Raw genomic sequence first — 27,273 nt, forward strand, 5'->3', positions numbered from 1 at the left:
CAGACATGGCATCTTCAATCCCAGCAAACACATGCAACGTCCTCTTCCCTTGTTCTGTAAGGAGTCTAATCAATGGCATTGTCTTTTCATTGACGGGTGACATTGCTCTTTTTGCTTCCCCTTAAATTCCTTGGAGATTTTGCTGGGGAAAGAACCTCCACATCTTCTCAAATTTCACTGTAGGAGAAGTTTCAGAGTCAACTCTAACTCAGCATAAGCCTCCTTTGAAATAGCTGCTGTGTCATGTTACAGTGTCTGGGCCCCAACCCTAGGATACGACTCCTCAGACAGGAGGCAGGAGGAGACAAGGAAGGCAGCCCCATTCTCCCTCTCAAGGATGCAAATGGACCTTGCAAAGCCAGAAGACAATCCAGGGGGTTTGAATGGCTGGTGTGCTGCCAAGAATGGCAAGCGTTGCAAACAAAGCTTCTCAGGACCCCGGATTCCTTGGGGGTGATCAAGAGAAGGACACACAGCTTACTTGGAAAGGCATCTCCAGTTCTGGTTCTGTAGAGGAGCCCACAGAGCAAAAGGCCAGGGATGCTGGTGGTCACAGCACCAAGGAGAGTTCCCAAGGGCCAACAAGGCCTGGATGTAAACCAAGGAATTTCCAGACTCCGTCTCAAGTCCACGTCTCCCATGGTCTGACACACAGTTAAGGCAGACTTCTCTACTGAAGGTGTAGCAAGGGTGGGGTGAATCAGAAAATGTTGCTGCCTTCCTGCATACTGGCAATGCAAGTTTGGAACATTTTTCTGCTGGATCAAGAATCCACCCTGCCCATAGACACCAATATTATTATTTAGCAACGCAGACCCCAATCATTGTTTGACATTGCATGTATATTGCTTTTACTCACAAATGGCTTAATTGTGCATCATTTCTCCTGTTTAAAAGCATATCAAACTAATGCAGACCTGAACACTTTTTGTGTATTGCATGCACTTTAGAAGCAAAACCAGTAACTTAATTGCCCTGCAGATGGTGCAGACAGCCACCCCTTTTATTCCCTCACAATCACATTCTTAAACCTGATGCCTGTCTGAGCATTTATCTGAACAACAGATATGCAGCTTGCACCTCGGAAGCAGAAAAGCACAGATACCTGTGGCATCCCTGGTTCCAGTAAGTGGAACACAGCGACAGCCCCACACAAGTCACGTGCGACTGAGGAAGTGGCATGGGTCAGTGGCAGCCATGGATCCCTTGTGATATGGGCCAGGACTAGCTCAAGACTTTTTGGCACCTGAGGCACCTGAGGCAAACCACAAAATGGTGGGGAATGGAAATCTACCTTGGGAACATGGGGGAGAATCAAATCAGCCTTACCCAATGGTTGAAGTGGGAATCAAAGGCTGTGGTGGGGGCAGGGGCTGCTCTGAATCACACCAGCTAGGTGCAGAGCCTAGGAGACCCAGGAGAGGGCAGCCATTTCCTCCTTAGGCCTCCTATTTACCAAGAGGCTGCTGTAGAGGAGGCATGCGCGTGGGGGGGGGGGGAGGTTGCAGAGGACATGACAGATCTGGCCTCCAAGGAGGGCAAAGCAGCTATGGCTGCCACCGCGGCAACAACAGTGGGCAACACATTCCTTGCAGGCCAGATCTGCTGCCCCTGTGGATTCTGCTGCCTGAGGCGGTTGCCTCACCTTACCTTGTGGATGGGCCGGCCCTGCCCAAGAGGCACAGAACTACAGAGTCCCACTGAACAACGGAACAGTAACACAATATTGATCTGCATCCCAATTACATTTGATTATCCCCAAACCAGGCATTTTCACTTTAGTGACTTATCCGTTTGTACAATCCTTATCTACCAATCTGAAAAAAAGTTACCGCAATGTTGATGGAGCCTTCTGTTTAACTACTACATTTTCCACACGGCAGCCCATCAAACCACCACATCCTGCCCCTTCTCCTTAACCTCATGCATATTTATGTGCCAATTATGAAGATCCTAAGGTATAAATGCATTAAGGGCCCATGATTTAATGTGCTTAAGACTATTACATGGTATAATGCAATTACTGTTTGATGTGCAATTTACCTCCACACTTTATTTCACAACTGTCACTATGTTATTAAGTAGCCATAACATAAGAAGACAGTGAGGCAACCACTAACCAAACAAATTACTGGTCTATGAAATCTGCTTCTGAAATATGTTCTTTGTGAAATAACACATATAAGGAAATCAGCAGAAAACAAGGGGCCTATTTGTCCCAGTTTATAATCAAGGAAGTGCCAGGCCTCAAGGCTGGATGAAAGCCTTATTATACACCAGATGTATAATAAATGTTAAGTGAACCCCACAAGCTAATAGATATAATACAAAAGGGAAAATGAATGAGGAGGGGAAAGGAAAGCAAGCTTCACAGCAGCGGCTCCTTCATGGGCTGACGGATGAGACTGGACAGACTCCCCTTCTGCCACAATTAGCTTCCTGGGAGGCAGAGGATGAACCGGCCACGTGGCTCTTTGGGCCTGGCCAGGGACGGGGGAAGGGCATGGCTCCCTCCCTGTCTCCCAAGGACAACAAGCCGTTAGAGAAGAGCGGCTAATTTACATCTGTTTATAATTCACCCCATATCTGCACCCCATTCTTCTCAATACTGGGTGGTGGAATACACAGGGTTATCCTGTTTGATCCTCACCACCCCCTGCGAGACCATGGCTGGCTCCAGATCACACCCCCAAGTTCATGGCTTTGGACTCCTGGCCAGACCAGTCCAACTGTAGCCACATCTTCTCTCAGCGCCTGCTTGCTGGAAGACCAGCACTTGGTGGAGCTACAGACAGAGGGACTCCCTGTCTGGCTGTAAGTGAGAAAACAGACATGCACAGCGGATCACTCATCTTCATCAATCACATGATCTAGGGCTGAACTTTGACACTGAAAGAAGGCATGGGAGCTCAAGGGCTGCGGAGATCAATCCCAGCTCTTGGTGTGCATGCACACGAAAGCTTATACCAAGGACAAACGTAGTTGGTCTCTAAGGTGCTACTGGACAATGTTTTATTGTCCAGTATGGACAATGTTTTATTGTCCAATATATATATATATTGACTGCATCAGACCAACACGGCTACCTACCTGAACCAAATACAAGACAGATCACCAACTTTAAGAGTATTTCTTCATACAACCCATTTACTGAAAACATGGCAGTACAGTGGTACCTTGGTTTAAGAACAGTCCGGTTTAAGAACAATTCAGTTTACAAACTCTGCAAAACTGGAAATAGTGTCCTGGTTTGAGAACTTTACCTCGGTCTAAGAACGGAATCCGAACGGTGGAAGGGCCCTGGCAGCGTGAGGCCTCATTAGGGAGAGTGCACCTCGGTTTAAGAACTGTTTTGGTTTAAGAACGGACTTCCGGAACAGCTTAAATTCGTAAACCAAGATACCACTGTAGTTAGTTAGCCACAAGAATTAACAGACCTTTTTGCATAAACCATGCTCACCATCCCCTTTCATTCTAGAATAATCAGGCTTCTGATTTTAGTCAGAAATAATGCTTTTTCTCAACCACACAAACTGTACAAACAATGCAATGATGCAGAGACGCAGGTGAGTAATTTAACTGAGATACATTTCAGTGACCTTGATTTTTGAAAACAAAGAAAGCCCAACGTGGGCCCAGGGTTGCAATCCAGCGTCCCAGTAACTCCTGCTAAAGCCATCAGTGCAAAGTGACTAAGCACAAAATAGAAAGGATTGCAGGTGGACAAATGAGTGATTTTTAAAGGCACTTATTATTATTTTGCTTTTTCCACCTACAGCAGCCCAGGACTGTATTACACTGTCAACATGAACTAGGAAATGTCCCCAAACTCGATTTCACCTTTTCTAATGCACTAGCAGGGAAATACATCGGCCACAAGGTTTCATTTTCGGTTACAGGATTTGCACTGGGTTTTCATGAAATGCAAGCATTTGCTTTTGCCATCTGCTAAGTACTTTGAAGAGAACGCAAATTAGTTTAAAAATATACATTATACTCACTCCCCATATGGTTCCACAGAAAGAAATGTCAGCTTTCCCTTCTCCTCCCTTAATTTTGATCCCATTTATTTGTACAAGCGCAAAGTGACTGCCAAGTATAATATCATCATCATTATTATATAGCATTTGCCTAGATTTTTTTAAAGTACACAGTGCTTTACAAACCGCTTTACATTCAGCCTCACAACAACAACACTTTCAGGCAAGTTGGTGTTTCCCTGCCCCACAAAAAATGGAATGTAATTTTTTAGAAACAAGTAGAAATGCCTCCAAGATTCTGGTGGCTCTTGGGTTCCCTTGGCCCGTGGGGGATGGGTGCTCAGGTAATTCAAATGGACCATTTTCCTCATGTTGCTCAAACATTCTGGGGTGCTCCGTGCAAAGAACAATTGTGGCAGTGCTTTGGAAAGGTCACTAAGCCTTTGTGGGTCTTGTGCCCTCCCCATCACTTCTGACAGAGCCCTGGGTAGACGCTTCAACAGACCTCCATGGCATGGCCTGCGCTTGGGGTGCCAGCATTTCTGGGTTGGCTCTGTAAGAAAAAGCCAGCTCTTGGGCGCCCCTAAAATAGCTATTTGGAACTGATACCATCTGCTTTTCCTATTTAGGTATCAACATATCCTCACATTTCATTAAATAACTTGATCAATGTAATGTAACGCCTGTCCACTTTTGATTCCTATTCCATGTAACTGTCCATTTTGTGGTCCAGAAAATATGTATTATTAAAGGACACCCCAGCCCCAATAGATACTAACAGCAAATAGTAATTATGATGTTAACCAGATGGCAAATCAGTATCATGCTAGTTTGCCTCAGGCAACCATTTCAAGGAAATGGACAAATGAGCATACAGTGGAACTATCACCAACACTATTATAATTTTGTCCATAGAGAACAGTAAATTGAGAATACTGGCAATTTTTTATTAAAACGAAAAACAGTCACAATGGTGGTGGAAAAGCATTGCCCTATTAAGATTGTTTCAAAAGATATAATTGTCCCATGTTCTCCCTCCTCCATAATATTCTTTGTCATTTTCTCAACCAAGATTACTACACCAAGCCCAGCTTCCTAAAAGCCTCCGGCAACACAGCCTGTTATTGAAGAATAGAAAGAATGTACTTGCAAAACAAAACAAAACAAAAATCAATCAATTAATTTTAGTCCCAAGCTTTTAGACAACAATTACCAGACTCAAAATCAAAACTGAAACACCCACACACTGTTTTCCTAATCACTGGACTATGTTGTTGTACAAAAGTATAACATTATATCATTCATATAATACTTTGTAATTAAATTGACTATAAAGGCAACATGAAAAGAGTTGGCTTGTTGGCACCTGTTTGAAAAAGACCAAATAGTAAAGGGTGTGGATTGCTGTTTCCATAGTTTCCTTTAAAGGACCAATTCACTGCTGTGCTACTTTGCTTCCTATCAGATTCTATTAGGATAAGTGATTGGTGAATCACCCACTCAGAAAAACAATATTTTATTCATGGTTGCATGTCTATATGAATAGCTTGGGGTATTATCTTTTTAAATTGCTGTTCCAATGCTGTTGAAGCTACTGTAATTAACATTTATTTAATGCCAGCAGTCATAACAACTGCAGTAACAACAACGGTGTTCCCTGGAAAGACAGGACTTTATTTGTGCAATAGGTCACTCCTGACAGAGGTTTCTCAATGGCTGAAGGCAGGGCTGAAGCACATGAAATAAAAATAGCTCAAGTTCCCCAGGTGCAGAGTGCATTTCCGACGCCACTGAGAAACTAGAGTCTCTGCACACACCAGAAACTGGGCAGAAGCGTTTCAATTCTAGCGGGGGGCATTTCAGGTGAACTTGGGGCCCAGCAGCTCTTTCTTCTAGGAATGAAGCTTCTTCCCCACAGGGATTTGTATCTACGTTCATTCAGGGGCCTTGAACCTTTCCAGGCTCATTGTGCTGCACTTCCTCAATAGCCAGCAATATTTGACCCACTTTTTATTTGTTGCATTAATTTTTCCTTTCCTGTCTTTATCTACAGCTGTCCTGTTCTCACATTCTTCCCCTCTGTCTCATCCTCCTTTCCCACTCCCTCTCATTCCCTCTCAAAAGGGTGTTTGTGAAACCCACATCTATGGGTTGCAACAACCCACCACTTGATCACCAAAGAGGTGTATGTATCAGACTGCATCCCCTCCAAGTGTCCCGATTTTCCAGCGACAGTCCCAGAATGACAGAAGCCATCCTGTTTTGTGATTTGGTCCTGGAATGTCTCTATTTCCCCACCAGCACTGCTGCTGCCGAGCTGAGGAAGGAGGAGGAGCCGGCGCTTGTCCTGAGCGACGAGGGTGGAGGCGGCAGCTGAGAGGGAGAATCCCGTTACCTCTCCCTGACCACCGCTGCCAACCTCCTCCCCTGGGCAGCTCATAGCTAAATGAGGGGGCAGGAGGTGTGCAGTTTGGGGATGAGGAGGAGCCTAGTGGCTAAGGGAAATCAAGTGACATGAGGTGGGGCTGGTTCAGGAAACACTGTTCCTGATAAACCGATCTTAGGGAGAGACATGATGTAGTTTGGAGGCAGAGTGACTTCAGAAAGAGCTATTGTTCGATACAGTTCACTCAGAATAGCTAAAACCAGCCTCTCCTCCCTTGGCTCTCTTCTAGGGAGTTTCTCTTCTAGGGAAACTGATGTGAGCAAAGTCTTAGGAATGGCTTGAACATGTGGTCAGCTGCATGGGCATCTACACACTGCCTGGTTTCTGAGACCAGGGTCCACGTGGCTCTTCCCAAAAGCTAAATGTGCTAAGACAAGTCAACAATCCTATTGAACTGCATGCAATCCATGCTAAACAAAATAAATCTAGCATACTAAAGACACACACAGCTTCAAATGTGTGAGCACTAGTGAAATGCCTGCATTGTGAACAGCAGGACCTGTATCTTGCAGGAGCAGCTGGGGCCAGTTCTGTCTGCTGCTGACTCTGTTCCACACAGCAGGCCACTGAGAGAACTCCAGCAGAGACACTAAGGATAAACCCGACTCCCCCCTCACAGCACTCACACACACACTTCTGTTTCTTGGTCACATTAACTGTGACAGAGGACTCTTCAAGGTGGCTCTCTCTCCCATGCACGCACACACATAATGTACATATGGGCCCGTGCTGGGGTTTTGTTGAGGGGCGTGTGCATTGGTGTGCCCATTCCCCCAAAGCAGCTTAGCCCTTGCCTCTTGGAAGGCTGGGTTCAGGCCTTGCCTCTACCACGGTGTGGTTCATTGTGTGGCTTTGAACCAGCCATTATCGCTTAGTCTCAAGTCACTTCAAACCGGGGCAGCAATGCCCTCCCTCACAGCTTTCCTATAAAGCACATTATAAAGCATTAAACAAAACAAAGAAATGGCACCAACTAGTTTTAGTCCACCTTATTTAGATCAGTCACTCAACAAACTTTGTGAGAGGCATGTCAACATGACTAGTGGACCACCAGCATTTTCACCTCAGCAAAATGCCACCACGAGCTGTAAATGTAAAATCAAGATTAACACAAACTTCACTTCTATGGCATTCTCTTTATTTCTTAAACCTCACTGCATTAAAAGAAATCATTGAGCAGCTTTCTAGCGTAAAACTCAAAGGACAGATAAAGGCCCGCTTCGAGCAAGTCCTCTTGCACCCTTTACAGTCTCCCAGCGCAAATTGGGTCTCTTTCACACAAAAATGCTTTTGCAGCAGATAGAAGTAAACAAAAGCCATGTCCATTCCTTGCCTAAATGCAATTCTGCTGTCTGAAAAAATGCTGTTCCTCCACAAATAGCAGTAATAGTAATAATCATTATAAGCCACACAGCCCACAGCATGATGTGCAGGGACCCTTTCAACTGAGCAGCTCCCCGGGTGCGCACAGTCCCTGCTTCCCACACAACACAATGAAAAGCATCCCGACAGGAAACCCACGGGAAAAGTGTGAGCGGCTCAGGAGAAATCCTTTACAAAGGAATCCCTCTGAAGCAGAGGAAGAGGAAAATGAGGGGTTTCTCCTCCTTTCAGCTATCTGGCTGTCCTCCTCTAAATCAAAAGTACAGATTCACAATAGACAAAAACTGAGGCATCTCTTCCACACACTTCCTCTCCCCAGGAAAGCACTGAAATGTATCTCCTTACCTTGGTTCTCATGGGAGAGAGAAGCCCTTCCATTTTGCTTTCTTCCTCATGCCAATCCTCTTTTCTCCAACTTAGTTTCTCTCTTTTTCTTCATCAAGTATCCCATATGATGAATGAAACCATGTCCAAACCCAGCAGCGACTTCCCCTCAGAGAAGCTGAGGCAGCAGCAGCAGCAGCAGCAGCAGACCTGCCTGTCTTCAACTCCTCCTCACTCTGCGCTGTGAGGAACAGGGGGCCAGAGAAGCCTCCTTCTCCCTCCCGCCCTCCCTCCCTCTGTGCATAATGTGCCTGCAGCTACGTACTATAGTCACTGACAAATGCTCCTTCTATTACGTAATGCGTTCAGCAACAGGAGATCTGAAGCAAACCAGAGGGATCAGGTCACGCAGGACAAGTGGAAGCTATGGGCTTGTCTCTGAGCATCTGTGGCCAGCGGAAAGCAGCCCTGCCCCTCCTATCAATCAACTGGATTCAAAGGAAAGGGAAAGGAAAATCCTGATTGCCAGAACTCATGAGTAGCAAGTTTCCTGGGTGCTTTGGATCTGTTTTTGCCTTAAATCTGAACACTTCCTTCAATTTAAATCTGAACCTGCCTTCAATTCAAGAACACAGGTAACACTCAACGTATGGAGGGTTAAGTAGTTGGGGGTCCAATTATATAATAGGGGGACTGAACTAAGAATGAATAAATCTGTGAGTTTCAGTTTCTCTTAAATTCCGTACACCACGTTTCCACATGTCTGTAATTGCAAAAAAAAAAGAAAAGTATTTGCAAAAGTCCATTAGCATTATACTGCATATTTATGCTAATTTACACATCATTGTATTAATTTGTCTCTACTATATACATTCCTGCCAACCTAGCAGTTCGAAAGCACGTCAAAGTGCAAGTAGATAAATAGGTACCGCTCCAGCAGGAAGGTAAACAGCATTTCCATGCGCTGCTCTGGTTCGCCAGAAGCGGCTTAGTCCTGCCAGCCACATGACCCGGAAGCTGTATGCCGGCTCCCTCGGCTGGTAAAGCGAGATGAGCGCCGCAACCCCAGAGTCGTCCGCGACTGGACCAAACGGTCAGGGGTCCCTTTACCTTTTTACTATAAACATTTTGCAAGTAATTTCCATTAACATAGTGCATTTTTGTATGTTATTTTTGGCCAATATATACTTTTTAATGCACACTTTAAAATACTGTAAGCCCTCAATTTACGCAGAGGTTACAGGCTAGGGATCACGCCTAAAGCCAAAACACATGGGGTGCAATGGCTTTCCCCCCAGATGCCCACCCCCTTTCCGCCCCTTTCTATTTTTTTATTTTTCCAAGTGCATAAAGCTGAATGTGCACAAGTTAAATGTGCGTAAGCTGCAGGCTTACTGCGTACGTATTTTCACACAAGCTTTACAAGGGTTAATATCAAAACCTATCTGCAGTGCCAGAACTCATCCACGAAACACTGAGAAGCATCTGAGCATAGACAAAGTCTCTCTCTTTCTCTCATTCCCTCTGCTCTCGCCTGCCTGGGACTTGGGGAGGTAAGCAGGGCAAGCACAAACTCCTGCATCTTCAAAATTAAACCTGGATATTTGCTTTACAAGTGTGCAAATAATATTTGATAAAGGATCGCCTAATCTTAGTTGAAGGTTCATCACCTAACATTAACAATGGACTTATTTTGCACAGTGCTGAGAGGCCACTGCTCAGAATTACCGGTAGCTTTATGTTATCAAGATACTATTTCCAAGAGACAATAAAATGAGAGAATCACTTTTTCAAAAGAAGAAAAGAAAAGAAAAAAGCCAGAGGCACAGCCAGACATTATAAGAGCAGCCTGGGTTGCCTTGATATCTGCCCCCCTCCACCTGCCTTTCCAATGCTGCTTGTCTACTAGATTAACTCTGCAATTCTTTTTCTTTTCCACCCTAAAGGCTCTTGCTTTTTGCACTATCTTCCTCTTGCCGCTTGTGGGTTGCTAAGGCGTTCCACCTACTGCTGCACCATTAATATGCATTCCAAAATAATGATATTGCTCTTAACCATTTTCCAGTATGAATGCAACTCCTCATTGAAATGCAAAGCCATCTGACCAAACCCATGCTCCCGGACACCTTTGCCAGAGCAAAGGAAATGCTTTTGCAACTGTTATCAAACATATCCATTTCTTTTAGCTCACTTTGTCATTTATATTCAAACCGTACTTACAAGTCTCTAATAAGTGATGCAGAATAAATCACATGCATGCACATCAAGACTCCACTACATTGATAATGATTTACTGACTAGTAACAGGATTAATATCCAATGCGAGACTTGCAACAGCAACACTTAACAGTGACAGCCGTTCACTGATATTGGACATTAGAGTCATTCATTTGGTTTTACTGGAGTTTCTATGTTGTACATGAAGCGTGATGAGGATCAAAGCCTAAGGGCACCCCCATCCTAAATACTGTATATTTACAGGGAGATGGGAGGAGAAATCATTTCCCTGCTTCTTGTTTACTGTCCTGTAACCTGCCCAGGAAATGTGCACTAATAGGCAGTCTTCTTCTTCTTCTTCTTTCATCATCATCATCATCATCATCAACTTGTGATCTGTTTTTTTGCCAATTGTGATGCCAACTCTAGTGACAACAGGGATGGGTGAACTGTCAATTTTGGTTTTTCATTTTGCCAATCTTAAATCCAGTTCACATTTCCACTTCTGTTTGCAAATTCTTCCCCCCACCTCAAAGTCCTCATGAAAATCCACACGCATTTTGGTGCAAATTTATTCCAATACACACATCTTTTAATGCACCTTCACCTTATATGCACAATATTGCATAGGATTTTTCCAAAATATAAAGCATTTTTATATGTTATGTGCGGTAATGAATATATTCATATGCAGGGTTTACTTTCCAGTACAAATTACTTGGCTGGAGAACTCCCTTACAAAAGTCAAAGAATTGCACGTTTCAAAGAACGGCTGCATTTCAGTTCGCATATTGTTTCCCAAAGTGACAATTAGGTAGATTCGCTTTTACATGTGAACTGAATCTAATTTCTCTTGTATCCCTAGGGGCAAACAAGCCACGCCATGGCTGCAAATGAGATGGAGAAGCCAGCATTTGGTGGTCTGCATCTTTCCCAAATGGCTAATTTTCCCCAATATACCCTAAAACATGGAAGGCCATTAAATCTCTCATTAAATGCACCTAGCATCTTGTCAGAGGTCACAGGATATGCGAAGATAATGCTCCAATTTGTTATTTTTACTTCCTACAAGCATTTGTTGCTGTTACTGCAGCCCAAAGACTTCCAGAGCAGGTTAGAGGCAAAACCACAAATAACTGTAATAACAGCAGCACAGTCTCAGATAAAACAGAACAATCCCACTATTATTTAGCTTTGAGTGCTAAAAATGAGCGCTCAAAAGATCTAAGCCGGAGGTGGGTGGGTAACCTGCTGCCCTCCAGATGTTGCTAGACTCCAACAGCATCTCCCTAGCAGCATAGTCAATGATCAGAGATGATGGGAGTTGTAGTCTAACAATATGCCTCACATCTTGCCCACTCCAGGCCTAGGGAAATAAAAAGAAGTCATGTCCAGACTAGATGACAGTCATGCACTTCATGTGCAGCTGCTTTAAAGATGGTCCAGAAACTTCTGCCAATTTGAAATGTGGTCACCAGAGTCCTGATAGGGGTACCTGCTACACTAGCTTCTAGCGCATTTCCAAGCCCAATTTAAAGGGTTGGTTTTAAGCTTTTAAAGCCTGCAATCGTTTGGGCCCAGGCTATTGGGTGGGCTGCCTGCACCCGTACCGTGTTGCCCATGCTCTGAGATCCTAATCAGGGAATCTCTCCATGTGTCCGCCTCCCAGGGTTGTAGGCAGGTGAGAGGGTCTTTTCTGTGGTGGCTCCATACCTTCTGAACACCCTCTCAGTAGAACTGCTTATGGCATCAGCTACACTTCAGGCATTTCAAAAACTAATTTATATTTTTTTTGTCCGGGATGGAGGCAGAAATAGTTTTATGTTATTGAAGCTCTGTCTTTGTTTTTAACTCTGTGAATCTGTTTTTATCATGGCTTTTAGTAATATTTATTTTTTTACATGTAGCTTGTTTGTTTGTCAGTTGCTTTGGGTAGGCCTTGCACCCAGAAATGCAGCCTATAAATGTTTGAAAGTACAGTCATACCTGGTGTTGCGTTAGGTTCATGTTGAGTCTTTTCAGCTTGCAAATGCGGCAAACCGGGAAGTGTATACTTCCGGGTTTTGCCCCACGTGTGTGTGCAGAAGCGTTCTGTGTGCTTCATGCATGCGCAGAAGCGTTCTATCAAGCACTACTCTAGTTGCAGACTTTTCGGGATGCGAACGGCACCCCAGAATGGATCGTGTCTGCAACTAAAGGTACCACTGTAAATAAATACATTTTGAAAGGGTTGGAACCTGGAGCCATAAAACCTTTCTGGGAAAAGTATTCCACAAAACTGATGTGTCACTGAAGGAAAGGTTCTTCCCACTGGAGAAGGTGGGAGAACTTGAGAAAAGATCTCCATCTTAAACCTCAGGCAGCTTCGCACGGAGCCAGAGCCCCAGCCCTGCTTCGCCCTCACAATTTCTGTTTTCTGATTCCGTGGAAGGCCAGGCACACCCAGCAGGCATACTAGAGCACGCACACAGTACAAACGAGGGTTTTGAAAGTCTAATGAGAAAACACCTTTGAGCAGCGCCAGTCCTTGCGGTCACCGGAATGGATGTGATGGTGGGGGGCAAGTTCAAGTGCATAACAATCTTCCGAACAAGCAAGGGGGGTGGCTCTGCGGCCGGCTCTGGCTGGGAACCTCCTAGGCCTCCTTCGCCCCCTCCCACAGCCCCACACATTCCCAAGGTTTCTTAATGAGGATAATACAATGGGCTGCTGCTGCTGCTGCTTCTGGGCTCCATTTCATCTGCATGCTGCTTGGTGATCATGTGACTGGGCAGATTATCAGCTGAACAAAAGGAAGCATCAAGGGGTTGCCATGGAGACGTCCAGGCAATCTGACTGTCGCTGGCATTGTACAAAGATCTGAGAGTGGCGGAGGGAGACATGCTAATCACCCACTGCAATGTATCATTTTATTTTTAGCATATGGAGCCTGTAGAATATTAATGTTGCTTTTCCTTTGCACTATGCTTTTCATTCATAAATTTATGAGGTTTTATTATTATTTCTTCTTGGTGTGGCTCCAGAAGACCAAAGGGGAACACCTTTGCTTTCAATAGCTGGCAAGTGTGGGCAGGGGGGCAGGGGCAGCGGGGGGCGCATGTTAGAAGAAAGGTTACAATCCAACTGATAAATGAATGTTTCTCAAATATTTTTTGAGCTGACCCCCTTTTGAAATTTATTCCGTCTTCTGCCTGCCCCGCCCTGCCCACTCACCACAAACCAGCATCTATTCAGCGTACCGTATTTTTCGCCCTATAGGACGCACTTTCCCCCCTCCAAAAATGAAGGGGAAATCTGGGTGCGTCCTATGGGGCGAATGCAGGCTTTCGGTGAAGCTTGGAGAGTGAGAGGGGTCGGTGCGCACTGACCCCTCTCGCTCTCCAGGCTTCAGGAAGATATCCGCAGCCTAGGCAGCCCTGCGGGAGTTCCCGCAGGGCTCCCCACGCTGCGGATAGCAGCCTGCCGCCCGGCACGAGGGGCGCCCTGAAGCAGAGCGCCCCACGCGCCGGGCAGACATCGGCCAGCCCCACAAGCTCGGGGGACAGCAGGGAGGCGCAGCGCCGCCATCCCGCTGTTCCTCGACCTGGTTCGGTTTCCCCGACCTTTTTCCTTTATTTCCCCCCCAAAAAACTAGGTGCGTCCTATGGGACGGAGCGTCCTATGGGACGAAAAATACGGTATGTGCATAAAGGAAGACCCCAAAAGGGCCAGGGGGAAAGTCGACACAAAAGTTCAACAGATACAACAAGAGACAGAGGCATTAATACTAGTCCTGTCAATCCCAGTGTGTTTTGAGTGACTGGCTGTTCATCAGGAGACGATGGCGATTTCTTTTAGCTGTCTTATCCCAAACAGAGCTCCCAATGACAGCCCACAATGGCATCAATGGCATCAATAATGGTTTCTGCTGAACCTGTTGGATTTCTGTTAGAAATCCCTTCTCTCTGCCCCCCTCCCCAACAGATGAACATACACTGGTTACAACTTTGCACTCATTTTGGCACCAGACAAAGCTGGTTTTGTTTTTCTGGGCACCAATTATATTATCTTGATAAATCTGCTTTTAATATATTTTTGTCATTTAATTGTTGTTATTTATACTTAATTGTTAATCTCTTCAAGAGTTTTTAGTGAAGAGAGATATACAAATTTAATAAACCTTAATAGGTCTTAAGCATACACATTTTGTTGAAACTGACACATTGCTTAGCAAGAAAGCTAAGAAAAGTAAAAGCCAGTGAAGTTGGCTAAAATAGGATTTATATATTTTAAAAAACAAAACTGCTTGGACCATTAGCCACATGCAACCATGATTAATACCTTGTTTGCAAAATGAATGCTGATTTGCAATCAGATCTAAGAATGTGCTGATATAGCCACATCTTAGGATCTAGTTACTGCAGAAAGTTAATTGAAAAATTAGGCTAACAAGTGTTAGCCTAAGAAGAAAGACAGAGAGACTAAAAGTCTCATTATCTGATCTAAATTTGTTAATCCAAGCAAAGTAATAAAGATCACCAAAGCCACTTAATAAGAAAGTCACTTCCCAAGATGTGCTTATTCATGCCAATGATTTTCCATAATTAAATGGGTTTCATTTACAAGTCATGTGCATTTTGGGATTTTTTCCTGTATTGATTTTTATGTGCCTGGAATTTCCAGTGCAACTATTTAGCTGACTGAATGTTTCGTCTCGTTTCACAAATGATGCTTAAATCAGTTTATGCCCCATGCGTAATGAAAAAGGTACGTTTGACTAGAATGAAATCTTGGATTTTTTGAAGAGCTCTTTACTGCTTTCTCTGTCACATCCTGAACACCTGCAGACCACACATTTTAAGCTGAAAGGTGTTATTAAAAACCTGGCAGTTCTCAGGTGACTGAGTCCAAGTGGGTGCTAAAAAATCCTAACTGATCCTAGAAGATAACGCAGCACCACACAACATTCTGGTGGAGGCAGCACATGCTTTTTAAAAATTTAATTTGGAGGCACACTGGTGTAGGAATGTATACAGGTAAAGGTTCCCTGCTCTCAAAGGAGGTGTTGATCTGAGCACAAAGGAAAACCTTCTCTGGACACAGGCAATTCCTCTCCATCACTGCATCTGAACCATCCAAGGACATGTGATGGCACAATCACCAACCTCAGTGGAGAGTGGTTGGGGTGTGTGAGTCTGGAGCAGGGATACACAAGGAGAAGCAGGAAGCCACCCAGGGGGGTTGGGGGAATCCAGTCAGTTGGGTGGGGTATTATTATTATTATTGGCTTTAGACTTTCAACCACTTTTAATTATACAACAGAGCAGCACACCAGCAGTTGTCTCAATGGCATATTAGCAGTCCCCAGCACATGTCTGGGAAATTACTGAGATACACTGCGGTCCTGAAGAAGTGATGCACTGACTGGTTCATCCAGGATCAAAATTCATGATGAAAACGTCCCATTTCCCTCCCCTCCCTTTTCTTCTATTGACTCCTTCCATCTTCTTCTTTTCTAGGGCTACAAAGTAAAAAGCGCCTTCAGTGCAGGCCAAGAGAAAGAGGAAGTGGCTGTAGAGCTAGATAGTTCAGGATCTAACTTTCTGTGTAAACAGAGAAAAACATTTGTACTACACAAAGAAGATTGCTGTTCCCATCAGCTTCATGCAGCAAATTGGATAAAGCACCCAAGAAGAAATTTTGCTATCCCCAAATCAGAATGGACTTTACAGTGGTTTGTTGCGAGCCATCCCGAAGTCCCAAAGGAAGGTATTACCATATATAATAATAATAATAATAATAATAATAATAATAATAATAATAATAATAATTTTTATTTATATCCTGCCCTCCCCAGCCGAAGCCGGGCTCAGGGCAGCTAACAACAATAAAACAGTACAAAAGTACAGCACAAACAAATATAAGCTAGTCCTGTCTGTATTAATGCAGGGCCAGTGCAGAGAAGCCCCAGACATGAGGTGGTGGTCACTTAACTGCACAGCTCCTTCCCCATCACTATGTGCTCCACACACACACCAGGTGTAAGGCAACAGAGCTTTATACACCACTGCAAGCACACAATTGATGTACGAGTGGGAGCCTCTTTTAGCAGTCCAGGGTGAGTCTGGGCCCTGCTATATTTTACGCTGCTAAATAATCCAGCTATCATGGGCTGAAAAAACTGGTTATTTTGGTGTTTTTTAGATTCCAGTGTCAAGGACGCTACTCTTACCGTTGTTGATATCTATTTCAAATTAAATGCAATTCCTCTAGTTATAGCTTTGGTGAGACACGGCTATTATGTTCTCAGTTAGATTCCTAACATGCTGGCCACTAGGCTCCCTGAAAGAAGGGAACATCTGATACAAGGTGACTTTTCTTCTGCCTTGTAACTGACAGTAAGCAATTTCTGATGACTTACCCACAGTGCAGCTCGGCATTTATTACAAGAGGTCATGAAACTGAAGCTGAAAAAAAATCACTTTCTGAAAATTCTACAATGTGTTTCCCTGAAACACAACAGTTTCAAAATGGCCTTTAAAAGAATCTACCTTTCTGTGCCCTCTTTTGTATCTTTTCAATAATGACGACTCTCAAAACAGCATTAGCATCTCTGAATTGGATCTTTGAGATGCCGCAAAGACAGGAAGAGAACTCTCTAGCCACAGGATAAAAGAAAAGTAGTTTTGGTTTACATTTGATGGACACATAGTCTACGTTTTCACCCTTCAAGATGTCAAGCAACAAAACAAATACCGTACTTTGAACAATACATATTAACAATGCTAATTAAATCCCAAAGGTATTGCAGTTGATTGTAGCAATGTTATAGAATCGTAGAATTGTAGGGTTGGAAGGGATGCTAAGCGTCATCTAGTCCAACCCCTGCAGGAATCTCAGCTCAAGCATCCCTGACAGATGGCCACCCAACCTCTGCTTAAAAACCTCCAAGGAAGAAGAGTCAACAACCTCCTGTGAGAGACTGTTCCACTGTCAAACAGCTCTTACTGTCAAAAAGTTTTTAGTTGGAATCTCCCTTCTTGTAACTTGAAGCCATTGGTTCGAGTCCTACCCTCCAGAACAGGAAAAACAAGCTTGCTTCACCTTCCATGTGTCAACCCTTGACTCGTCTCCTCTTTTCCAGGCTTAACATACCCAGCTCCTTCAAGCATTCCTCAGAAGGCTTCGTTTCCAGACCCTGGATCACCTTGGTTGCCTTCCTCTGCACACCTTCCAGGTTGCCAACTTCCTTCTTAAATTGTGGCGCCCAGAATTGGACGTAGTATTCCAGGTGTGGTCTGACTAAGGCAGAATAGAATGGGACTATTACTTCCCTTGATCTGGACACTAGACTTCTATTGATGCAGCCTAGAATAGTGTTAGCGTTTGTTTTCTTTTTTTGAAATCTCAAAATGCTTAACTTTTGCTTAAGCCTGTATGAAAAGCCCTTCTGGATGAGGCCAAAGGTCCATCATCTGGTGTAGCATCCTGTTCTCACCACAGCCAGCCAGGTGCCTTTGGGACGCGCATGAGCAAGACGGGAGCACAAGGCACTCTCCCAAACAGCCACTTCATTGTGCCCAAAGTTCCTGAAACTTTGTACAGCTTCTCTCTTCTACTTTACGTTTGTTTAGGTTTTAAGGACACTGACTGGTTGAATTTTGGAGTATTTTTTCTGTTGATGATTATTGAAGGTTTAAAAGCTGTGGGTTGCATCCAGTGTTAGTCATATTCAGAGTAGAGCTATTGAAATTAATGGACATAACTAACTTAGGTCCATTAATTTCAGTGGGTCTACTCTGAGTTGGAGGCATCCCTGCATTCCTGGCTGGAATGAGCATCCTACTGTACAATTTCCAAGAAATGGTTAGTGTGCCACTGAAGAGAATCACTATTCCGATTAATATTTTTTTAATGTCAGTTTAAAAATAACAGACCCTCCAAATTAATAGAAAGCTGATATTTCAATTCACCCAACATGTCAGGACTGACAGTTCCCAGCAGAACAAGCACTCATGCTTAAGAGACTTAAGAGATGGCATTTCTGTCATGTCTCTGTAGAAAAATGATCTGTGCTCCAACAGATGTGTCAGAATTTCCTTCTCCAGTAGCGATGCCTCACATTTTGCTTTTGTTTTACTATACACAACTGTTAGTGTTTGTAAATATTAACACAGGCATTTTAGGTGCTGTTTCTCCAGGCAGCCTAGTAAATCCTAATTGTGGTTGAACTTGGTGTACAGGGAAGCTGCAGAGTCATTCAGATCCTGCAGCTAATACATAAGAAGAAGCTGTGGCCACAGCACTTCCTCCGACAGTCCAGGCACACTCGCGTTTGGACACCAGGACCGGCTGCATCTGGTGAGTTCTCTTTCGCTGCGGTAAACAGAGAGGGAAGGAGAATAATTCTCATACTGGGTAACTCATTTCCATATTAGTTTTTCAAAATAAACCATCTGTGCAGGTATACATCCTGCATCATTTCAATGGGAATTTTTGTGGTTTAATAATCTCAATTCATAAGTGCACCAAAGTCCCATTTGGGCCCTCAAGATGCATCTTGATAAGTACCTGCGGCAGGGCAGTGGGCGGCACCTGTTTGTTTGGAAAGGGCTCCTGCATCTTGCACGGGGCCCTATCTAATGCTGCCCACATGCTGGGGAGAATGTCTGCGGGGAAACAGCCTACCAAATGCAAACTCATGAAGACTGCCTCAAAGAGTTGACAGTCACCTGCCTGACATGATTATTATCACCTGTGTTGAATGCTCAACTCGGGAAGAGCCAGAAGAAATTGTTTATGTATGTGACCACAGCTGCCCAAATATTGTTATGCACATATTATAATTCTACAATCTGCCTACTATGCATCCTACCCTTCCAAAGAGTTATGCATGTTATGAGGGGCGGGGGTTGATGGTAAAGTCCTATTCACAAATGTCAAGAAACCAAATTGTACTTCCTTCCTGAGTATTAATGCCCTGATCACCCTACTATGTTGCATTAAAACTCTGCAAGGGCAGTATTCCAAACTCCGTATATCTACCCTGTCACTGGAAACATTTAAGCATTTTGTAGATTTCCTGCAGTCTCTCTCAAAAAAAAGAATTGAACATTTTTGCACTAGTCCACTTGTATTCTCAGAATATTTGAAACCAGCTGCGACAAACCATCTTCATTCCCATCTCAACTCTTTAACATGCATACTCATAAAGGACTGTTTGTGCAACCCTAAAGCTGCATAGCCATCATGTAGTGCAAAAGGAGTAGAAAATGCATGGAGAAAACTAGCAATCCTTTACTTAAAGGATTGGTAATATTGCATCCACTGAAGTGCTGCTGGATCCTGCTAAAATCCCCACTTTTATGCAGAACCCTGCTACTCAAAATATGTCCAATGTCCAACCTTGCTTGGAAACAGCAGATAAAAGAACCAAGGCGTTGTGGGTGCCAGGTGTTGTGTTTGAGGAGAAATAAATAATCCCATGTAGCTAGATGACATAGAGCAAAACTTGTTGGGGGGGGGGATGTTGGCAACTAGAAATTCTATAATTGCTTGGCCTTGTCTAAATATGCTAGTTTGTTTCAAACATACAAAACAGTGTTTCTCTTCTAGATGAATGTCTATTTGAGATTATTATGCTTTGTGCATCATCCATCCCTGACAAGGTCACCTGCTATATTAAAATGTCATCCCAGCGTCTGGCTCAGGCCATCATCATTACTAATCATTGCCATTTTCACATCCTTAGATGGATCTGCATTGTTGGAGACAAAATTGCTTTTGCATTCCTGCCTTTTTCTGACTCCCTTTACTGGATTAATTTCTCGTCTTATCCCTAGAGCTGCCCTCACAATTGAAGCAGTCACTTGATCCAGAGTCCTAATGGCACAACAAGAGATGGTTGCCGTGAACAGCTGTAAAACCTTTCGCTCAGAGGCCGCCTTGCAAACAAAATCCCCCCCCCCCCATTGAGCCCCTACATAGTGATCTATTTTGCTCATGAAGGGTTGGCCAGTTGAAAATTGTCTCTCTGAAGTTTCGCCCCCACAGCATCTTCCCTGGAAGAAGCTAAAAGATTTGAAAGGCATAATAAAATGCCATTCACTGAAACAGTTTCTGTCCTCCGTGTGTCGCAGAATTAAGACCTGCAAGCACACTTGTGTGTTAGTCACTTAAATATGTTTCAAGGCTTTTGTCTGTGGATGGGCATTTAGGGTTCAGGATTCAACCAGAAGGTATTTGGAGCAAATGTGGAAATGTCAAAATGGCAGGCAGCTTGCAGTTACTTGCTGCACATATTGACTGGATGGTAATCCCATCTATATGAATGCTGCATTTCCCAAGTTTTTTTTAAAAAAAATAAGAGTCTCTTGTCATCTCCCTCAGCAGCATGATGCAATCTGCCAATCATCTCCCACAAATCCAGTATGGACCCCTGAAATGTTCAGCCTTAGCTGTTGGGGAAAGAAGGCCCTTCTTGCCTCTGGATTCACAGGGCCCTCTCTGGAATGCTGTGCTCTTCCCTTCAGGTGCCCTCCTTAACCGTTTGCACTCCCAGAATGGAGGTGCAAGGAAGAGAGACATGTCTTTCTAAGGAGTCAGGGCTTTCCCTCTCTCTCTCCTTGAATGCCTTTTTTCTATCATTTTTCAACATCCAAATTACATTTGCATATTTTTTTAAAAAAAACACCTATGTGCATTAGAAAGACTGCCAGACTTAATTGGGGTTGAAGAAGAAAGATGAAAAGATTGTGTGACATTCTGAGCAGCTGGAATTGGCAGTGAGAAAAAGCAGAGGAAATGAGATTGGTGGAAGGGACCGTTTATAGCACAAGACAGTCCATCTGCTTGGAGGGGTGAAAATAAAACAACTGAACCTAAAGAGACTTTGAGGTGTGAACTAACTGCCTCCTTGCAAGCAGCAGAAGCAAGAGACTGCTGCATTCACTAAGAATAGGATGTTAGCTCTTCTGCACGCAATACAGCATGTGTGTACAGCTGAAATTCTTGTTGCATCTTAGTAATGTACTCAGCTACACTAGTTAAGAAACAGCTATTGGAATGAGCTATAAACATGCAACACCAGATGGCGCCAGAGAGCAGGAAACTTTAAAACACGATTTCCCATAGAGATCTTTTCTTTTGTTAAAACAATCTAGTTTCTGACTTATTCATAGCATTTTTTCCCCTGTGTTTGGATTCCTCACCAAATCATTTACTCCATTGACTAGCTGAGCAGACCACACAGATTAACATGATAGGCCCTATAAGTGGCTTTGAACAAGTCATTCAAAACGCCCATGCAAAACACTTAGCTGTTGTCTTTCTAGTGGGTCTCATCTAAATCAGAGACAATTTTGTATCTTTGGCCACCTAGAGGATGTGGGAAACACACGTAGCTCAGATAACATATTTTTAAATCCTAGAGGCCCTACCACATTTCAATCAAGGTGCAATAAAAACATTTTTTTAAAGTTTTGCTAAGAAGAAAAACAAAACAACAGAGGAACGAAACCAGAGGAAGTGGGTAGTGGAGGCAGAAGTAAATCAGGAAAGAACAAGCCCACATCCTGAAGCTTAAGACTGAAGCTTCACCTGCAAAGCGGGTGCCACTGAATTACGTTGTGACGTGGGTTGCATGGCTTAAAAGCTGCCACAATCAAGTGCCACTTGACATGCAGCAAGATAGCTTGTTGCTCCGTGAAATTAAAAAGAATTCACTGCTAACTGTTCCTGGATGGCAAAGGATTAAGGCCCATCTCCCCCTGGAGGGGATCTTTTTGAGAGTGTGACTTACCTACTCTCCAAACTGAGGACTTTGTATTAGTTGAACACATGAGCTCTGCAGCCACAAAGTTATTATTGGAAAGGTGCTGCTGACTTCACTGCAGAGCCTGAGTGAGCTGGGACCTATCAGTAGCACCCGCCCACCAAGCCCTAGACTACCCTCCAGAGAACAAAGCCACTCTCGGAAATGCAGACACTGACCAGGCTGGCTCTAGATGGGGAACTTGTGGCCTTGCAGATGCTGTTGAACCCAAGCTCCCAACAAGGCGACATGTTGACTGGTCAGAGATGATGAGAGTTAGAGACCAGCAACGTCTGAAGGGCTGCAGGTTCATCCATCTCTGCTCCAGAGAACAGGGAATGCTCCAAGGAACAAGAATGGTGGGGAGGAGGAACGGGAAGGAGGAAAGGTGTAGGACAAGCCCTCTCCATGATTATGCAGCCTACACGCTTGCACCAGGAATCCTTTCCTACAGCTTGCTGAGATGCCCTTGGTATTGTCAAACCTCGAACGCAGCGCACTGCATCTTATGGACAATGCACACGGCTGGCTCAAGCAACTTGGGGGCCTGGGGCAGAAAACTGAAAGAGAACCTCTGCCACCAAGAATCTCACACTAACTGCTCCACTGAATGGGTCAGATGACCACCCATTTATTAAGCATTCATCCCGATTTGCTAGCACAAAGGTTACATGCAGGTTAGGTTATATCCAATTTTTACTGAGCATTTGTTCTAATTTGTTTACAGGGCAGTTCTACACCAATGCACCATCATCCTGATTTGCTTGTGGGGTCTTTATTTGGCATTCCCTTAGTCACTCGTTCATTCCCACACGCTTTTCAATGCATTTCCACATCACTCCAAACCGCAAAACCCCCAATTCTTTTTTGTAATGGATTTGTTGTGCTAATGCAACAGAGTCTTTAATTGCACAAACTGAAAGTTCCTGTAGAAGTCTGAATCCCTCACACAAAATTGTGACAGCCTGGACAAACACTTAATCCCTTTCAAAACTCTGACACCTTTCAGTGGGACACATGCAGAAGTGGTTCCTGGTCAACAGCAGAGTTGACCATGACAATAAGATTCATCTTCCCCATGACTTTTTCTAAGTATCTTCTTTTCAGAGCCTTTTTTTTTGGGGGGGGGGGGTCAGAGATTCACTGTTTTATCTTTCCTTCAGTCTGACAAAACCCAAGCAACTATGATCACATGTGTTGCCATGGCAAGTGTTCATCCAATATCAGAGCTAACAGTCATGTAAAATCCGCATAATTGGCCCATTTTTGAAAATAACTCAATGCTTTCATGCTAATCCTTGAATATGCATGAGAGGCACAGATGGAAGTGTCCTCCTTTCAGCTGGCTGGATTTTCATTTAAGCCAACCAACAACAAAAAGAAGAGCTTTCAATGGATTTCCGAGGGCATTTTTGCACACACCCTCCCACACACGGATTGCTTTTTCCTTGGAATTGCAAAATTTCACAGATGAGGATTGAAGCACTTATTTTTTAGGTTTGTCAAACACATTCCATGCCAAATCAGGGCTAGGACTTTGCACATTGCTATAGATAAGTAAAGATTCTCTTCCTCTTTTTCTGCTTGAGACATCTAGTTATCATATTTGTGGGTGAGAATTTACCTTCTACCTGTTTTAGTAAGTACAGTCATAAAGAAAAAAGAAAAGAAAAGAAAAGAAAAGAAAAGAAAAGAAAAGAAAAGAAAAGAAAAGAAAAGAAAAGAAAAGAAAAGAAAAGAAAAGTGATTCATATTTCAGGCCTAAACCATACACATATAAAATGTGCCTTCTGTTGGTAAACTTAGGCACTCCTCATTGCATTGGATCTGCTAAGGGAGGAAAGAGTTGATTTATACATTCCCTCAAATACATTGATGGGATTCTTCCTCAGCTTGAATAAGCACCCAACTTCAAAGACTTACTGGATTGCAATATCCTGTGTTCTCTTTAAATGGCTAGGGAGGCAGGAAGAGAACTACATTCACCCCTTTCTCTGGACAGGAGTTGCAGCCACACCAACAGCTGAACTCACCTGAGCAGGTATAGGGCATACATAATTAAGTGTGCAATTCAGGCTTCTTCAGCTTGGTGCCCTCCAGATATTGTTGGACACCCCCAGCCTCCCCCCCCCATGTCCACCCCTGGTTGGGGCTGGTGAGATTTGGAGTCCAGCAACATCTGGAGGGACACCAAATTAGGGAAGGCTGATGCAATTAGGCTCAGAAAAGCAGAACTATGGACTCAGAAAATAACCTTGCTTATTCCAAGTCCAATTACAAGCAAAACTGGATCCTGCCTCACCCCCCAATGTTACTGAGACTGCAATAGGCACTAATCCTTCCCTCCAAAACACTCAACCCGTTTACTTTGCGGTGGCAGTAGGAAGAGGGTCTCTATTTTTCCTTGTCTTCTCACAAACCCTACCATGCCTGGCATGGGTGCTACTAGGAGAGGGGGGGGGGACTGATGTCTCTGAGTCACAGATGAACTTGTGGAGAGTAACCCAGCCTCTTATTTGGAGGCAAATATTTAAGAGTCACCCAAATCTGTACTCCCAAACAGGGAATTATGATGCCGTTTGGCAACTGTGTAGGGAGACGATCTCTAGCTATGGTTTATCTGTCAGCAGAAACCGATCCCTTTCAGAGGACCATCCCTCATACTGAAATCCACCTCGGGGGCCCTAAACCGCAGTTTGAGAATGTCAAGGCTGCTTCCAAACCTTGAACTCTGTTTAAATAAAATCAGGGCGTAATCTTACATGCAGAACCATCAGGGAAGTCTCCCTATATCCTTTCTTAACCATTCCTATCAGTTTCCTATCCTGAATTCTAGTCACATAACAGGCACAATAAATAACATGCCGTAATATTGCCCTTTGCCTCTCATGTGATAAATATTCCCACTATGTTTACCCTTTGGTGTTTAGTGAAGAATGTGCATCTCCAGGAATCTGTGACTCCACTTGATTCCAGATTGTGCTTTTAACTGCACAATTCCTTTCTTTAATTGTAGAGGGAAGAGTGGAAAGGGATTGACTTCTGGAAGACTAACAAAGGCACTTCTGTCTGCCCCCCCCCCATGGGGAACTGTCCCTCTTGTTTATTTTTATTGACCCAGTCTGTCTTTCCCATTTGATTTGCAATGCCTCCCTCGGCTGCGGTTACCTTGATGGTTCACAGTTTACTGGTTTGCTTTCAAGACTTGCTACACTAAAAATGCACTTCCATCTCTGATGCCCTGCTTTGTTTTCTCCCCATTCTTCCACTTGAATTGTTTACTAATCCTTGGCCAATGACTTATCTCCAAGGTGTCTATATACTTCAGAGAGACAAGATGTTGCTGCCCAGACGACCAGAGAGCTCAAAGAACCTTCCCTGTCGCACATACAGCCCTTCCCTCATGTGGAACTTCACTTCCTGGGTCACCAGGAAGCATCACCAGACAGTGCTCTTTTACAGAATTGAAAGTAGTTTCACGGGGGCATCGTGCTAACACTCATTCCCCACCCCCCACAAACATCCCACTATCTACTGTGATCAAACAGGTTTTTTATCTTCTGTGATGCAAACACTCCCTTGTCCTGACATGCTGTCTTGCCATTAGAGACAGGGTGGAGATTGCTGGTGACGCTTTCACTAACACAATGGTACTGCTACATTACAAATAGTATCCCACCAGCATACATAAGAATATGATCGCAGCCACGCTTAAAACTTTACATATTGCGGTCCTCTTTTCTGCCTCGCATGTGGATCATCACACTTTCTGATTTGTTGACTTTACGTTTATATCCCATCTATTTTCCATCATGGAACCCAAGGTGCATGTGTGCATGTGGTTTCCAGGAAGTCACTGTTTCAGGCACCAACCCGACCTGGACCAGCTTAGCTTCGGCAAGATGGTGGCCTCATCCTCTGGTGCCTGCAGATCATCCCCTGGGTATGTTATAGGCATGACATTCGAACCAGGTTAAAAGGCTTCTGAATGAAACATTCACTCTGATGAGTGTTGCATATATGCAATGGGTACCTATATGCAATGGGTGAAGAGAATTGGGTGAAGAGAGGGAATAATATATATGTGCTGCAAGATATCAACTGGTTTGTCAGATACTATTATGCAGGACTGAAAATGAGGCAGCAAAAGGAGTAGAGTTCAATGCACTCTTTGCCCTGGAAAAATCCTCCATGGACCGCAATTTAAGCACCACAGCTGCAACTAATGTTGTGCTATAATGCTGGATATCTCATAGTTTGTGCAACTCACTTACTCTGCATGACATTATTTGCATGAAATAGCACACCATAGTAATTACAATTTAGCAGTCAAATTAGAAAGATTTTGATTATAATGACTTTGCATGACACAGTACCCAGCATGAAACATCAGACAAGCATTTTCATTAAGGGTATGCAAATACCACCATGGAACAGGGATGAGGTTTAGTGCTTTGTTATTATTATTGATTTACAAAAATAGAACTTTGGTTGATAAATATAGCAAGAAACTAATTATGTATTGGTTTTATTTGGCATAGTAGCACCATGTTCCAGCATTTAGAGGGGCACAATCTACGTTTAGAAGAGGTCAGTCTTGTAAAAAGCTTTTCAGGAAAAGAAGCTACCAATTCCCCATGCTGAGACTGCACCAGTAGAAGACAAAATTATCTGTTTCTAATTCTATCATAGCTTCATATTGTACAATCCAGCCCATGGTATTTGCAGCTATGCTCCTCTGAAGTCAATTAAATGAGACCTAATGATGTAGCCATTACACTGCCCAACTTTTTTTGCCTGGATGGTTGCATCTTCTTCCAAAGTTTGCTCACATGCTGGCATTAGACACCCACGTATGCAGATTGCTTTAATAGCATCATTAGCAACAATGCTAACAATGCACCCCATAGGTGCCAACCAACCTGTTAAAGGAATTATTGAAACAAGTCAATGGGAAATAAGCTTGTAAGTATATGGCAGAAAGTGATCTTAGATGTCAAATGTCTTTCTCATGCTAGAGTTGAGTACCATATTTTTCCATGTATATGATGCCCCCATGTATAAGACGACCCCTATTTTTTTAAACCCAAAATTAAGAAATTAAGTTGTTTAGCTTTTTGGGGGGATCACTT

The 27,273-nt window shown here is 43.7% G+C and overlaps 1 protein-coding gene across 6 annotated transcripts in view; it reads right to left on the minus strand.

Moving 5' to 3' along the window:
* Positions 1 to 27,273, minus strand: part of FRMD4A (FERM domain containing 4A) — a 407,020-nt gene that overhangs the window by 337,347 nt on the left and 42,400 nt on the right. Inside the window, exon 1 of one of the 6 annotated variants that reach the window (XM_028745667.2) lies at positions 8,155 to 8,355. The exons of the other annotated variants lie outside the window; for them this stretch is intronic. Within the exon in view, the coding sequence (XP_028601500.2) occupies positions 8,155 to 8,187 (33 nt within the window). The 5' untranslated portion in view covers positions 8,188 to 8,355. Of the gene's footprint in view, positions 1 to 8,154; positions 8,356 to 27,273 lie in introns of those variants that run through there. 6 annotated transcript variants of the gene reach the window in all.

The sequence above is a fragment of the Podarcis muralis genome, chromosome 10, assembly GCF_964188315.1.
Source record: "Podarcis muralis chromosome 10, rPodMur119.hap1.1, whole genome shotgun sequence".
Taxonomy (NCBI): domain Eukaryota; kingdom Metazoa; phylum Chordata; class Lepidosauria; order Squamata; family Lacertidae; genus Podarcis; species Podarcis muralis.